The sequence below is a fragment of the Dendrobates tinctorius genome, unplaced genomic scaffold (assembly GCF_039654945.1).
Source record: "Dendrobates tinctorius isolate UK_male_01 unplaced genomic scaffold, ASM3965494v1 ptg000107l, whole genome shotgun sequence".
Taxonomy (NCBI): domain Eukaryota; kingdom Metazoa; phylum Chordata; class Amphibia; order Anura; family Dendrobatidae; genus Dendrobates; species Dendrobates tinctorius.
This window is the reverse complement of record NW_027361775.1, coordinates 6,868,651-6,884,773: the sequence shown is the minus strand read 5'-3', so window position 1 is coordinate 6,884,773 and position 16,123 is coordinate 6,868,651. Positions and strand designations below refer to the sequence as shown.

Sequence of the window (16,123 nt, the reverse complement as noted above, 5' to 3'; positions counted from 1 at the left end):
CTGAAGCACTAAATTGGTTTTGTAACCTCATTGAGCTTTGAACTTCATAGCCAGGTGTATCAAATCATGAGAAAAGGTATTTAAGGTGGCCACTTGCAAGTAGTTCTCCTATTTGATTCTCCTATGAAGAGTGTCATCATGGGCTCCTCAAAACAACTCTCAAATGATCAGAAAACAAAGATTATTCAACATAGCTTTTCAGGGGAAGGATACAAAAAGTTGTCTCAGAGATTTAACCTGTCAGTTTCCACTGTGAGGAACATAGTAAGGAAATGGAAGAACACAGGTACAGTTCTTGTTTAGCCCTGAAGTGGCAGGCCAAGAAAAATATCAGAAAGGCAGAGAAGAAGAATGGTGAGAACAGTCAAGGACAATCCACATACCACCTCCAAAGACCTGCAGCATCATCTTGCTGCAGATGGTGTCACTGTGCATCGGTCAACAATACAGCGCACTTTGCACAAGGAGAAGCTGTATGGGAGAGTGATGCGAAAGAAGCCGTTTCTGCAAGCATGCCACAAACAGTCGCCTGAGGTATGCAAAAGCACATTTGGACAAGCCAGTTACATTTTGGAAGAAGGTCCTGTGGACTGATGAAACAAAGATTGAGTTGTTTGGTCATACAAAAAGGTGTTATGCATGGAAGCTAAAAAACACAGCATTCCAAGAAAAACACTTGCTACCCACAGTAAAATTTGGTGGAGGTTCAATCATGCTTTGGGGCTGTGTGGCCAATGCCGGCAACGGGAATCTTGTTAAAGTTGAGGGTCGCATGGATTCAACTCAGTATCAGCAGATTCTTGACAATAATGTGCAAGAATCAGTGACGAAGTTGAAGTTACGCAGGGGATGGCTATTTCAGCAAGACAATGATCCAAAACACCGCTCCAAATCTACTCAGGCATTCATGCAGAGGAACAATTATAATGTTCTGGAATGGCCATCCCGGTCCCCAGACCTGAATATCATTGAACATCTGTGGGATGATTTGAAGCGGGCTGTCCATGCTCGGCGACCATCAAACTTAACTGGAATTGTTTTGTAAACAGGAATGCTCACAAATACCTTCATCCAGGATCCAGGAACTCATTAAAAGCTACAGGAAGCGACCAGAGGCTGTTATTTTTGCAAAAGGAGGATCTACGAAATATTAATGTCACTTTTATGTTGAGGTGCCCATACTTTTGCACCGGTCAAATTTTGTTTAAATGCAGATTGCACATTTTCTGTTACTACAATAAACCTCATTTGAATCCAGAAATATAATTGAGTCCATCAGTTATTAGATATATGAAACTGAAATAGCTGTTGCAAAAACCAAAATTGTTATAAAGAAAAAAGGTTAACATTAATGGGCGTGCCCAAACTTTTACATATGACTGTATATTAGTGTGTATGTGTGTGTGTGTGTGTGTGTATATATATATATATATATATATATATATATATATATATATATATATATAGATAGATATAGAGATAGATAGATAGAGATAGATAGATATATATATACTGTATATATATATATATATATATATATATATATATATAGATATATATATATATATAGATATATATATATATATAGATATATATATATATATATATAGATTTTATATATCTTGTAAGGTAGCGCTGTTATTCAATTAGGGGATACTCGCTTAGCCGCCACAAAACCAGATCCGGCACGGGTTTTCCATAAACAATCATAGTCAATGCGGTTTATTTAGCATCATAAACTCACAGCAGCAACATAAACTTAATAATATCAGCATAGTGTCCATGACAGAGTTCAGCTCTGTAATCTCTGTGGTCACACAGGTTAGGCATACACAGGCTCTTCAGCCTCAGTTATCTCACCCACGTCAGGGTTTCCTCATGACTGCTTCACCTCATCATGTTGCAGTCGTCCATTCCATCCAGGGAATCATCATGCACGTGCAGCCATTCAACACAGCGTTCCTTGCTGTCAGGAAGACAGCCCCCATCTCTCCCAGACGAGGCCTTCCAAAACAGAGCAAACAGGTCCCTGCATTCACTCCCATGTGACCTACCCTGGCCACCTTATATGGTCCGTAGCCACGTTCACCGGGTCACATGGCTATGACCTCATCACAGGTCCTTGAACCACTCATACACATTTTACAATAGCGTTCTTAACCACTCACCCGGGTGGATTTGTAGGTAACTGATCCCTGACTCATTGAAACAGCACCTCAGCAGTATCACTGCTGATCCACACACACATATGTCTCCATCTCCAGGCCACCCACCTTGGGATACATAACGGTCATTCAGTATCCTACACCTATCAGGACACTGGAAATGCTTATACTCTTGTCCTGGGACATCCACACAGCACCCCCTAGCAGACACAGTAGTCACTACACATATAATATAATCTCCTTCCCCTCATTGGGGGACACAGATAATGTGGGTGTATGCTTTTGCCCGGGAGACCACAGGGTAAACGAGGTGCTACTGCCTTCCCCCCCCATCCCCAGCAGCGGACAGATACAGCATGTCTGAAAAAGCAGCATGCATCTCTTGTCAGGCTGTGTTTCCGCGGGCGTAGAGCAAGCGATTATACAAAGCCAGCGACTCCAAACGTGCCCAAGAGCCCTCCCTGCGACCGAACCCACAATGCTGGTGTGGGCAGACCGCAGAGGACAAGGCTCGGGATTCCCACTGTGTAGCACCCGGAACCCGACGCCTAACAGAACCTCAGTGTCCGTCCTCCCCTGCGACCGCGACCAGTGTGCCAAGCCCCCCAGAGTGGGCCCTATCACTGTCAGAGTTCATGCAATTGAGTCCCTTCAGGCCCCAGATGGGACAGGGACAGTGGCTCGCCGGCCTTAGAGGGGACCTCCACCTCACAAGAGCCTCTCGCCTGCAGGGGCTGCTCTCACTCCAGGCAGACCCGAAGGAAATGAATCCACATGGTGTCGCCCAGTCCATCCGGTGTCTTGGCATCCGTAAGTTCTGCTTCTCGCTCCCCGTCACCAGTGGTTGATAGCGAGCAGACCTCAGAATTCGACTCAGACGAGCCCCTTGACCTGGGTACTCCAGCGTCACGTGAAACAGTTGATAGCCTCATAGAAGCCATCAATCAGGCCTTGGGGATTGAGGATGATCCCGCAGCGGCTACGGGGCATAAGGTGGCGTTTAAGCGAGTGAAGCGGCCGCACAGAATTTTTTCCTCACCCTGAGTTTCAGGGCATAGTACAGCGACACAGGGAACGACCAGACAGGCGTTTCTCCGGTCAAAAGGCACTCGAAGCAAGGTATCCATTTTCCCCGGACCTCCGTAAAAAATGGACGAAATCTCCAACGGTGGATCGCCTAGCCACTATAACCCTGTTATCCAGGCCTAGCGTTTCCTTTATTAAGGATCCCACGGATCGCCTCATAGAGAGCTCATTGTGCTCAGTATATGAGGCGTCAGGATCAGCGTTCTCTCCCTCGTTCGCAGCAACTTGGGTAGCCAAGGCCATGATCTCATGGTCAGAATCATTAAACAAGGTCGCGCAGGAGCAAGAGCTACCTGCAGAAAGATCGGAAATCGCGAGTCAGATCGCGATGGCCGGAGATTGCGTAATCAATGCATCTTTGGATGCGGCAATTGCTCGGGAACTTGCGGCCACTAACGCAATTTCTATCAGAAGAGCTCTATAGTTAAGGACATGGCATGGCCGTGGAATCTTGAAGTTGGATAAACTTATCTCCGACTCCACAGGAGGAAAGGGCGCTTTTCTCCCTCAGCAAAACGTCTAACCACCTTTTCGCCACCCTTTTTAGGCACGTTTTTGGCCTTTTGCAACCCCGGGTGGACCACAGCGGCCAATTCCGCCGCTTTAGGCCGCCCCAACCAGGATAGGGGCGGCAGGTCTCAAAAGATCCAACCCATTGGGGAGAATGCGAACTCAACAGCCAGATCGAGGGAATCCAGATCCCAAAGATCGTCAGCCAAATGACTCGAGGTGCTTGCCAGACGACACCAGCAAGGTGGGTGGCCGGCTACTCTGGTTTCGTCGCGTCTGGTTCAGTGTCGCGCATGACGCATGGGTAAAGGAGTTGGTGGCCTCAGGTTACAAAATAGAATTTGTCAGATACCCTCAAAGACGTTTTTTTCTTTCTCGTCTTCCCAGGGTGGATACCCAGGCAAGAGCTCTGTTGGAGCCATCGAATCGCTCCAGCGCAATAGGATCATTGTTCCCGTGCCAGAGCATGAAAGGACTCAGGGCTTCTATTCCAACCTGTTTGCGGTTCCCAAAAAGGACGGGTATGTCAGACCGATTTTGGACCTCAAACATCTGAACAAATTCCCTCAGGAAAAAGCCCTAGCTCTCCGGCAGGGAGTCCGGACTCTTGGCCAACCAGTCCCTCATACCATTCGTTTTGAGATGAGGATTCTAGGGAAAATGGTGGCAGCAATGGGAGCGGTACCGTTCGGCCAGTTCCATTTTTCGCCCCCTGCAGTACGCCCTCTTGGCAGCCTGGGATAAGAATCCTTTCACGCTCGATCGGCGGTGCTGACTGTTCTCTCAAGTCAGGCAGTCGCTCAGATGGCGGATAACCAGTTCCTCTCTGACCCAGGGGAAATCCTTCCCCCCCAGACCATTGGTTGGTGGTAACAACCGTCGCCAGTCTCCTCGGCTGGGGAGCGGTGTTTCGCCACCATACAACCCAGGGACGGTGGTCGCCACAGGAGGCACGTCTCCTGATCAACTTATTGGAGATACGAGCGATTCGGCTGGCTCTGCAGCAGTTTCATCACTTCTTAGCAGGCCGCCCCGTCCGATTTCAATCGGACAACGCCACGGCGGTGGCTTACATAAATCACCAAGGGTGCACCCGCAGCAGAGCAACTATGCGCGAGGTGGGGCACGTTCTTCAGTGGCCGAAGCAAACCACTCAGTGATTTCAGCAGTCCACATCCCGGGTGTGGAGAACTGGGCGACAGACTTTCTCAGCCGGCGGGGTCTTGCGTCCGGAGAGTGATCACTACATTGAGGTCTTCCAGCATATTTGTCAACTGTGGGGAACTCCGGATGTGGAACGGATGGCTTCCAGGGTGAACGCCAAGGTACCCACATATGTCGCTCGGGCCAGGGACCCGCAAGCGATCGCTGTGGAAGCGTTGGTTCCGCCATGGAACCAGTTCCGCCTCCCATATCTATTTCCCCCGCTTCCACTACTTCCGAGAGTTATCAAAAAGATCAGGACGGAAAGGGTTCCGGCGATTCTGCTGGCCCCGGACGGGCCCGTCGAGCATGGTACGCAGATCTAATGCAGCTGCTCGCCAACATTCCTTGGCGACTGCCAGAGCGCCCAGATCTACTTTCTCAAGGGCCAATCTGCCACCCGAACTCAGGAGCCCTGTGTTTGACGGCATGGCCGTTGAGTCTTGGATTCTATCCCAGGCAGGGTTCGGGAGCAAGGTGGTCGCTACAATGGTTAGCGCCCGGAAGCTGGCCTCAGTACGAATTTACCACCACACCTGGAAGGTGTTCTTTGCTTGATGTCGAGGCAGCGGTGTTTCTCCGCTGAGATTCTCGATCCCCAACATCTTGGCTTTTCTCCAGTCGGGCCTAGACTCGGGCTTGGCCTCAAGTTCCCTCAGGAGACAAATATCGGCTTTATCCGTCCTGTTCCAGCGCAGAATTGCTACCAATTTGCAGGTGAAGACTTTCATCCAGGGAGTCTCCCACTTGGTACCTCCCTATAAGGCGCCTATGGACGCCTGGGACCTTAACCTGGTCCTAAGTGTTCTGCAGGAAGCTCCATTTGAACCGCTTCAGGATATCTCCTTGAGGTACCTTTCCTGGAAAGTGGTGTTCCTAGTGGCCATCACTTCTATCAGACGGGTTTCAGAGCGGACGGCCCTGTTCTGCCGAGCTCCGTTCCTCACTTTCCATGAGGATAAGGTGGTGCTCAGACCAGCCCCTCCTTTTCTGCCGAAAGTCATGTCCTCATTTCACATTAATGAGGATGTTGTCTTGCCTTCATTTGGTCCAGCACCGGTGCACCGTATGGAAAAGGCTCTTCACACGTTAGACCTGGTAAGAGCCCTAGGGAGGTACGTGTCGCGGACGGCGCCCTTACGTCAGACACACGCTGTTCGTGCTCCCTGAAGGGCGCAGGAAGGGACGCGCTGCCTCAAAATCGACCATAGCCAGATGGATTCGTTTGACTATTCAGGAGTCCTACCGCATTAGAGGCACGCCGATCAGGGATCAGAGCGCACTCTACTCGGGCAGTGGGCGCCTCTTGGGCGCTTCGACATCAGGCTTTGGCAGAACAGGTTTGCAAAGCAGCAACCTGGTCCAGCCTGCACACATTTGCCAGACATTATAAAAGTCATACTCAGGCCTCGGCGGATGCAAGCCTGGGTAGAAGGATTCTCCAAGCAGCGGTGGCGCACCTTTTAAACAAGAGGTGCATGTAGCTTGGATCGGTGAGTCAATCTCCCACCCAGGGACTGCTTTAGGACGCCCCACAATATCTGTGTCCCCCAATGAGGCGAAGGAGAAACATGGATTTTTGTGATAAACTCACCGTAAAATCCTTTTCTCCGAGATGCTCATTGGGGGACACAGCACCCACCCTATTAGCCAGTTGGCTCTGTTTTTGTTTAATTAACACGCATTTATTTATGTGATATAAGGATGGTCCTTTTCTGGACATGTATCTGTATTAAGGCTGATTTTGTTGTCCTCCTACTGCTTTGGCACCAAACTGAGTTCCGCCTGCAATAGGGGGGTGTATACGACAGAGGAGGAGCTAACCTCTTTTTTTCACTTTCAGCCTGTGACTCGTATTCGTACAGGGTCTGATCAGATACTTCCTAAGGCTAGTTTCACACTAGCGTTTATTCGACGCAGAGCACGGCGCCGCTAAGCCCTGCCCCCTGCCGGCTCCCTGCCCGCCCCATCCGGTCATTGCCGCCTACTATCGCACATGGACGCTTGCGATCTGCACACCCTATCTTTAGCATAGGGTGCACAGATCGTGCGCTAGTAGGATTTTGGCGTGCGCTGCGCACTTTTGAAGGTGCTCCGTGCGCGCCGAAATGCAACATGCTGCGTTTGGCGCGCACGGGCGCACCTTCAAAAGTATGCAACGCACGCAAAAATCCTAGTGCACGGCCAGCGCACGATCTGCGCACCCTATGCTAAAGTTAGGGTGCTCAGATCGCAAGCGTCCATGTGCGATGATGGGCGGCGATGACCGGATGGGGCGGGCAGGGAGCCGGCAGGGGGCGGGGCTTAGCGGCGCCATGCGCTTCGTCGAATAAACGCTAGTGTGAAACTAGCCTTAGTGAGTGTCAGACAAATGGGATAATACTTCTTGGGAACATTGTCCAGCTCCATTCAGTAACTGTACAGGACAACACAATTATTGGGCAGCACAAAGGGCCTTCTCCGTCATGTGAGTATAGCCTGCCAGCCAGCGAGCGAACAATGGATATCTTCACTAATGGGGAAAAATGCTCCTTCTGGGGGGTTTATAATTCTTGAATATTCTTGGCTGTATTTTGTGAATGGTAGAAAGCTGCAGGTGATGATGGTTCCGAAAATCCCCCCCTGCACTGTACATTGGTGTCCACTGTCCGGGGTTATTGGGATTTCCCGGTCATTATTGGCTCTCCATGTAAGGAGCATGGATTCTGCAGGGCGCTCCTTCTGTGTTGGCATTACGGGCATTAGCGCTAATGAGTTTGGTTTTTATAAATTTGGCAAATATAGCATTTTATGTGTGGTTTATGGTGGTTATAGTGTGGAGTCCCCTGTTTATCCAGTCTCTTGCTCGGCCACTGACCTGAATCCTTCCGTAGTGGTCCGCGTTCTGTAGCAGCATGGCCTGCTGCTACAGGCACCATCATGGTTTATTCCGTACAGATGCTGAGTAACATTCTGGATGTGAATGAGTCCGCCCTGACCTCGTCCATACACATGCCAGATTCTGGCGTCACACCACTGTCTGACCCGGGGTAGGAGCAGTGGCATATGATGAGGCGAGAGCTGGGCTTGGTGCAGAGACTGATGGCGGCTGTCAGATTGCTGCGGATGGAGAAGCGTGTGAAGGCTTTCTGGCTCTGATTTTATTTAATTTCAAAATCTGCATTGTGAAATCCCCATAGACCCGATGTAATACACATTACCCCTTTATTACTGCAAATCGCTTCTATGGAAACCTCACTCCCACATTCCATTAAAATCCCATTCTTACAGTTGCTGCATATTAAGACCTTTTTTGGTAAATTCAGCATTTCGATTTATAAATTTGTCACATAAAGTTTTATTCTTTTGGCAGACTGCTCCACTTGTTTGTTTTTTCTTTTTTGTACTGTATGTAATTATGATGGAGTATTAAAATGCATGTGACATAAACCGTGCATCAAATGATGTTCGGACTTTGTCCATTAAATTATTATAGATGTTTGTTATCACGTATAGCTCGTTGATCAGTGTGGTTCTAACCTTTTGGGACCTGCACTGATTGCAGAGTGAATGTAGGGGCAGTAGTGTGCATGCTGGGCAGCTGCGCCATTGATTCTTCGCAGGGCTTTGCTCGGCTTTTTCTGGCAGCCCCAGAGAAGAGCGGTGGTGGTCTGACCCGCCACACTGTTGTATAGCTAGAGTGAAAGTTCCCCGATCTGCCGCAGTGCCTGCTGTCCCACCGCTGGGAACCACACATTCACTCACTGTCCTAATGATCGCTTGTTTTAAATGGACGACCCAATGACTCCAATCAAGTGACTAAAATTGGTAATGTGCTGTACGCATTCATTAAAGGATAAAAGAAATTCCCTTTGCGTCTGTATGAAAATGTACAGAGTATCATTAGAAAATGACATGTTCAATTTTTTTCTAAAACATAAAATACTTTATCCTGGTGTGTTTTTAAGGGTCTTTAGCAGGAATGATAATTAACTAAATAACTGACTGTTTCCTATCATAGCACAATGTAAATCTACCCAGCCATCAAACTACATATGAGACAATGCTCTTTTGTGGTCAGTCACCTCTTTTCTGCATACTGTAAAATTGCCAATCTGCAGCACATCCAGGTGTGTAATCCAGGGCTGAGGAGTCAGTTAGCCAAACCTCCCACTCCTCTATTTCCCTGACTCCACAGCTTTCTGCCCATCCGTGGTGGGGGTAGGGTTATACAGAGCTCATGAATACGTGTGACTAGCTGGCAGCAGGCTTACTAGAACAGTGATTTTATCAAAACTACAGCAAGCAGCCCAGTAAGTGACACACCACTGGAATCCGGGTCTCTGTCTCTCCATTATGATGCATTCAGAATAAATGGCAAAAATTTGGTGACCAATTCCTTTTAAGTGGCTGAATGATCATACGAACGAAAAAAATTCTAAAGTCACCATAAATTAATTTTTGAAGTAACGTTACCTAATATGTAAAAGAGCCTTGGTACAACAAGATAGACACACTATACATGTGGAAAAGATTGTTCATAGATCTCCGGGATCATTGTTTTCACTCATCCACCAAGCCTGACAACTGCAGCTTGTACTGAGCAGTGTGAGATCTCAGCATTGAGGAGGGACACTGAAGAGTTGTCAGGCAGGCTCGGTGGGCGGAGAGTGAATCTTCATGTCAGAAAGGATGTATAATCCTGTGTGAAAGTTTAACTCAAGGCATGTGTTCAGTCTGTCATGTGTAATCTGGTGGCAGGTCTGCCTTAGAGAGGACCATTCCCTGGATGCTTTGGTACTTACTGCAATTGCTGCGGTTATCAGTAATTCTGGAAGCAGATTTTTTTTTTCCTACCCCTTCTTTCCAAAGTTATGGTCCCCTGTAATATAGGCGCAGATTTTCCCTTCAGCAAATTCTGTGTATATAACACTGAAAAGGTAAAGACCCACAAACGGGTGACGGGCAAATTGGCACCTTTTTGCCAGGGGGACATAACTTTGGCACAGAAGAAAAAAAATCTATTCCAAAATGAGCAGTGCCAATAGGAGGCGGTAGTTAGATAAGTAAAGCATAAAAATCTAGTGAAAGGTTTCCGTAACCTTGTTGCAGGCTCTGTACTCATCCCAGTAGTGTTATGTTGCCCACCATTGTGCCTCCGTGTAAGTGTGAGACGTGTGTTTTCCCTGGGCGGTATGCAGTAATAACATGGAGGCGGACAGGAGCCACATTCTTAACCTAATGAGAGCAGGCCATTGAGTGAACAGGAGTTTGGCTCCGTCCTGCATGAATGGGCTGCTGCTTACCGCAGTATGTCTTATTAAAGGAAGGAGAACGCTGCTTTACAGAATGAGGGGAAGGCCAAGTTCACACCCTGCAGTGCCTGCTCTGACCGTGGGTCTCCTGGCCTGAATTTGCAGCCATCTGTGTATATATGAGGCTGCAAGTTCGGATCAACAGACCCCCGGTGAGTTAAAGCATTATTGTCCAGATACGGACCATGGAATATGTCTGTGGGTCCCCGACCTTTAGGATCAGGAATACTGTCACTGATGATGTCACGTGGCAGGACTTTCTTATGAAGGTCACACGTTCTTCCCATCTAAGGTGCATTTGATTCAGAAATGAAGATTCTCATCTGTTAAACTCTTCTATTTGCCATTCGTTTAATTTTCGGGCTGAATTGGATGTGTGACGATATTAGGTTGACGTTAATGTGTTTATTGTCTTTCAGCAATTTTTCCAACTCGTGAAGTTAAGAAAACTTGGTCTTAGCGATAATGAAATTCAGCGCCTTCCTCCGGAGATAGCCAACTTTATGCAGTTGGTGGAACTTGATGTGTCTCGTAATGGTAAGCTGAAAACTCTCATTAACGTTTACATATTTTTTATGCTTTTGTATTAATATAATATGAGGTGTAAGGAAAAGATGGGTCGTGACAAATCTCCTTAATCCCAGCCATTCTTAGGGGGGTGTCCAACCCCATAAACATCAGGATTTTCTTCTGTTACTCAGCCCCAGCGGTGATGGTGACCACATGGTATGTGATTGCTGCCGCCAGTCACCGACCAAGGTGGTATCATTGGTGTCACCAGGACTTGGCTGCAGCAGTTCGACGCGCCACAGAATCACTACAGCCCGGGATGCATCCCGGTGTGCCTCCACCACACGTCAGGGGGTAATCAGATGTAGAGCCTGGTGTAGTGATGAGCGCACGTGCTCGTTACTTGTTTGCCGAGGGTGCTCGGTTATGCACTGAGAAGCGAGAGTGTTCGAGTGAGATGTTTGAGTCCCTGCAGCCGCATTTTCCACGGCTATTGGCAACAAAACATGGGCAGATTGCCTGACAAACACGTGTTTTGTGGCTGTCTAGGGACAGTAACATCTCACACGAGCACCCCTGCTACTCGGCACATACACAAGCACCCTCCGCTACTCAGCGCATACCCGAGCACCCTCGACAAACTCAAGTAACGAGCACTTGTGCCCACGACTAGTCTGGATACATGTGAATGTAGGCAAAATCCTGTATCTGCCGCTGCTGCTATGCTATGATTCATGTTGTCCAGGATGTTGGAAATGACCCGCAGTCACCTTTTGTTCAGGTTCACATCCTTCCAGCTAGTGAGGTCTGTGTAAAGCGCCAGTCTTTCCTTTCTGTATTATGGGGTTGTGCAGTGAAGTGGCTTTTCATTTTTTTTTTTTTTTTTTGCTTTCAAGTACATCTACTTTGTGACTCATGTTCTCGAGTAAAGAGTTGGAGAGTAAAGCGTGGTGCATGGTAAAACACCACTTGGTCTACTTCCATTTATTAGGTGATGAGTAAGACATATGGCCAAGTTAACAGACTATTAAACAACACTATTGTTAAAAAATGTGCACACGATGTTGGCATTGAAGGGAATTGGTCAGAAGGTGGTTTTGTAATCTGAAAGCAGCATGATACATTGTTAAATTACACAGACCCAGTCAGTCCCACCATTCAACATCAGAGACGCTCTCACAAATCACTTAACCATCTGCTCACTCTTTCTATCCTCCTTCTCCTAGTTGCAGGAGACATTGCTCCCAACCCTGGTCCCCCATGTTATAGAAAGTCAAACCCCCCCGACTGCTACACTCAGAAACCCCTCTAATCTTATTAATATTCCCTGCATGCCATCTGTCTCTCTCGATTGTGCACTTTGGAATTCTCGCTCAGTGTGTAACAAACTCTCCTTCATTCATGACTTTTTCCTTTCTAATTCTCTTAACCTCCTGGCTCTTACTGAAACCTGGATCCAGCAGTCAGACACTACCGCTGCTGCTGCTCTTTCATACGGGGGGCTACACTTCTCTCATACCCCAAGATCAGACAATAGAGCAGGTGGAGGCGTTGGTCTGCTCCTATCACCAAAATGTACATTTCAGGTTATCCCTCAACTACCCTCACTAGTTTTCCCTTCTTTTGAGGTCCATGCCGTCAGACTCTACACCCCCTTCTCCATGCGAGTGGCGGTGTTATATCGTCCTCCCGGCCCCTCCCATCAGTTCCTGGATCATTTTGCCACTTGGCTTCCACATTTTCTCTCCTGTGACATCCCTACCCTCATCATGGGAGATTTCAACATCCCCATTGCTCTTCCACTCTCCCCATCTGCTACTCACCTTTTATCTCTAACCTCCTCATTTGGCCTTTTGCAGCTTACTAATTCTCCAGTGCATGAAGACGGAAACTCCCTCGACTTGGTCTTCTCTCGGCTTTGTGCAGTGGATGATTTTGCAAACTCCCCTCTCCCGCTCTGACCACAATCTTCTTTCATTCTCTATCAAGAACTGCCAGGCTGCTTAGGTCACCCCCACTGTCCATATTTATCGAAACATACAGGCCATTAACACCCAGAAACTTATGAAGAACTTGCAGTCTTCATTGGCCCCTATCTCCTCCCTCTCCTGTCCTGATTCTGCATTGAAGCATTACAATGAAACACTTCAAAGTGCCCTGGATGAATTTGCACCCCCTATAAATAGAACACCATAACGCAGACGGCGACAACCCTGGCACACGGTGCAAACACGTTTCCTGCAGCGGTGCTCCAGGTGCGCCGAACGTCTGTGGAGAAAATCCAATCTACACGAAGATTTCATCCATTTTAAGTTTATGCTTAGAACATACAACACTGCCCTTCACCTCTCCAAACAAGCCTATTTCAACACCCTCATCACCGCACTGTCCAATAACCCGAAACGTCTCTTTGACACTTTTCATTCTCTACTCAATCCAAGAGTACAGGCCCCAACCACAGAGCTCCGAGCTGACGATCTGGCCAATTATTTAAAAGAAAAAATTGACCAGATTTAACAGGAAATTATCTCCCAATCACCTCATACCATGCACTGTCCTCCCTCCCCCACTGCATCTAGCTCACTCTCTGATCTAGAACCAGTCACAGAAGAAGAAGTAAGCAGGCTCCTTGCATCTTCTCGCCCAACCACTTGCACCAGTGACCCATTTCCGTCACATCTCCTCCAGTCCCTTTCCCCTGCTGTGACCCCCTCACCTAACTAAAATATTTAACCTCTCTCTCTCTTCTGGTATTTTTCCCTCCTCATTTAAGCATGCCATCATATATCCACTACTTAAAAAACCATCCCTCGACCAAAACTGTGCCGCTAACTATAGACCTGTCTCTAATCTTCCCTTCATCTCTAAACTCCTGGAACGCCTGGTCCACTCCTGTCTTATCCGCTATCTCTCAGAAAACTCTGTTCTTGACCCTCTCCAATCCGGTTTCCGCTCTTTACACTCCACTGAAACCGCCCTCACTAAAGTCTCTAATGATCTGCTAACAGCTAAATCAAATGGTCATTACTCCATGCTAATTCTCTTGGATCTCTCTGCAGCATTCGACACTGTGGATCATCAGCTCCTCCTCACTATGCTCCGTTCCATTGGCCTCAAGGACACCGTTCTCTCATGGTTCTCCTCCTATCTCTCCAACCGCTCCTTTACTGTGTCTTTTGCCGGTTCCTCCTCCTCTCACCTTCCCCTTACTGTTGGGGTCCCTCAAGGATTGGTTCTAGGCCCCCTCCTCTTCTCCTTGTACACTGCCCCTATTGGTCAAACAATCAATAGATTTGGTTTCCAGTAACATCTCTATGCTGATGACACCCAATTATACGCTTCTTCTCCTGACATCACGCCAGCCTTTCTAGAAAACACCAGCGATTGTCTAAACGCTGTGTCTAATGTCATGTCCTCACTATATCTGAAACTGAACCTGTCAAAGACTGAACTCCTGGTGTTTCCTTCCTCTACTAATGTACCTATACCCGACATTGCCATTTCTGTGTGTGGTTCCACTATTACTCCCCAGCAACAGGCCCGCTGTCTTGGGGTCATACTTGATTCTGAGCTTTCCTTTGCCACATTCGATCACTGGCTCGCTCTTGTCATCTGCACCTCAACAACATTTCTAGAATTCGACCTTTTCTTACTTTTGACTCTGCAAAAACTTACTGTTTCTCTTATTCATTCTCGTTTCGACTATTGTAACTCTCTTCTAATCGGTCTCCCTCTTACCAAACTCTCCCCTCTCCAATCTGTCTTGAATGCTGCAGGCAGGATCATATTCCTCACCAATCGTTACACCGATGCCTCTACCTTGTGCCAGTCATTACACTGGCTACCCATGCACTCCAGAATTCAGTATAAACTTATTACCCTCACCCACAAAGCCCTCCATAGCTCAGCACCACCCTACATCTCCTCCCTTGTTTCAGTATACCACCCTACCCGCGCCCTCCGTTCTGCTGATGACCTGAGGTTAGCATCCTCAATAGTCAGAACCTCCCACTCCCGTCTCCAAGACTTTACACGTGCCGCGCCAATTCTTTGGAATGCACTTCCCAGGTCAATACGATTAGTCCCCAATCCCCACAATTTTAAGCGTGCCCTGAAAACGCATTTATTCAGACTGGCCTATCGCCTTAACACATTAACCTAATCTATCCCTGTGTGGCACAGCCAAAAGTTTTACCATAACCAGGTTCCCCGCATCATGTTCCCACATCCTTTATGCATCCATTAGCCCTCTGTGTCTGTACTGTTACACACTTAACATTATGGCTGGTCCATACAATCAGGGCAACTGTTACCACCCACCTTTCATGTCTACCTCTTTCCTCATAGACTGTAAGCTTGCAGGGCCCTCATTCCTCTTGGTATTTGTTACAATCTACTGTATGTGATTATTGTTATGCTGTAATGTCTATTGTCTGTACAAATCCCCTCTGAAATGTAAAGTGCTGCGGAATATGTCGGCGCTATAAAAATAAAATTTATTATTATATAGGGCAGAGCGCCTGATTCCAGCGATATGTCACTTACTGGGCTGTTTGGTGAAGTTTTAATAGAATCCCTACTGCTGTAGATGTAGCAGTGCTATGAATGCCGAGCTCTGTATAACCACCCACACCCCTAATTGGCAGCTTCCTGTGTATTCTTTAAATTGTCAGCAAGCTGCTATTAAGTTCTAGGAGTGAAGTTACACAGATTAGCTGGACTGCCTGTTAGGAGACCCCTAGTCCTGCACTGATGATCTCCTGCTGATAAAGCACTGATTGTACTGAAATTACAGCAAGCTGCTAAGCAACAGCACATCCCTGGAATCAGGCTCTCTGCTTCTACATTATGCCGCAGATTTAAATAGAAAATCCTGCTGTCAGATTCATTTTGAAGGCTATGTCCATCTTTATAATTTTATTTTCTTTATTATTGATGCATAAGTAACTTTAAAATGGGAAAATTGTCACACTGAGTACACAACCAACAGTAGCCAGAAATTCATGCAGCTCCTTGGATGTTGCTGCCTCTTGGCAGCCTCCCAGACCAATGTTTGTCTTGTATTTTCACCAGTTTTAGGTACTATATCTTTTGTGCCAAATCAAAGTCATTACTCCATGACTTCACAGAGAACCGTGATGTATCCAGTGTATTGGAAAACTTTTTTTTTTTTGTCCCCTTCTGCTGACTGATAATATTCATCAGTAAGATCCCTTTGCTGTGTTGTAAGCTGTTTACAAAACATGGGTTTTGCTGCAAAATGCAACTAAAAAAATTAAGGATAATCCTACTAGAACAGCTAAACTTTTTATATTGGATTAATCAGAATAACTGTAAATGATGGCAGCATGTACC

At 47.2% G+C, this 16,123-nt stretch overlaps 1 protein-coding gene across 1 annotated transcript in view; it reads left to right on the top strand.

The window, feature by feature from the left end:
- The window catches only part of LRRC1 (leucine rich repeat containing 1), a 213,784-nt gene that overhangs the window by 64,823 nt on the left and 132,838 nt on the right, over positions 1 to 16,123 (top strand). Inside the window, exon 2 of the mRNA XM_073589144.1 lies at positions 10,678 to 10,795. Coding sequence (XP_073445245.1) covers positions 10,678 to 10,795 — 118 coding nt within the window. The remainder of the gene's footprint in view (positions 1 to 10,677; positions 10,796 to 16,123) is intronic.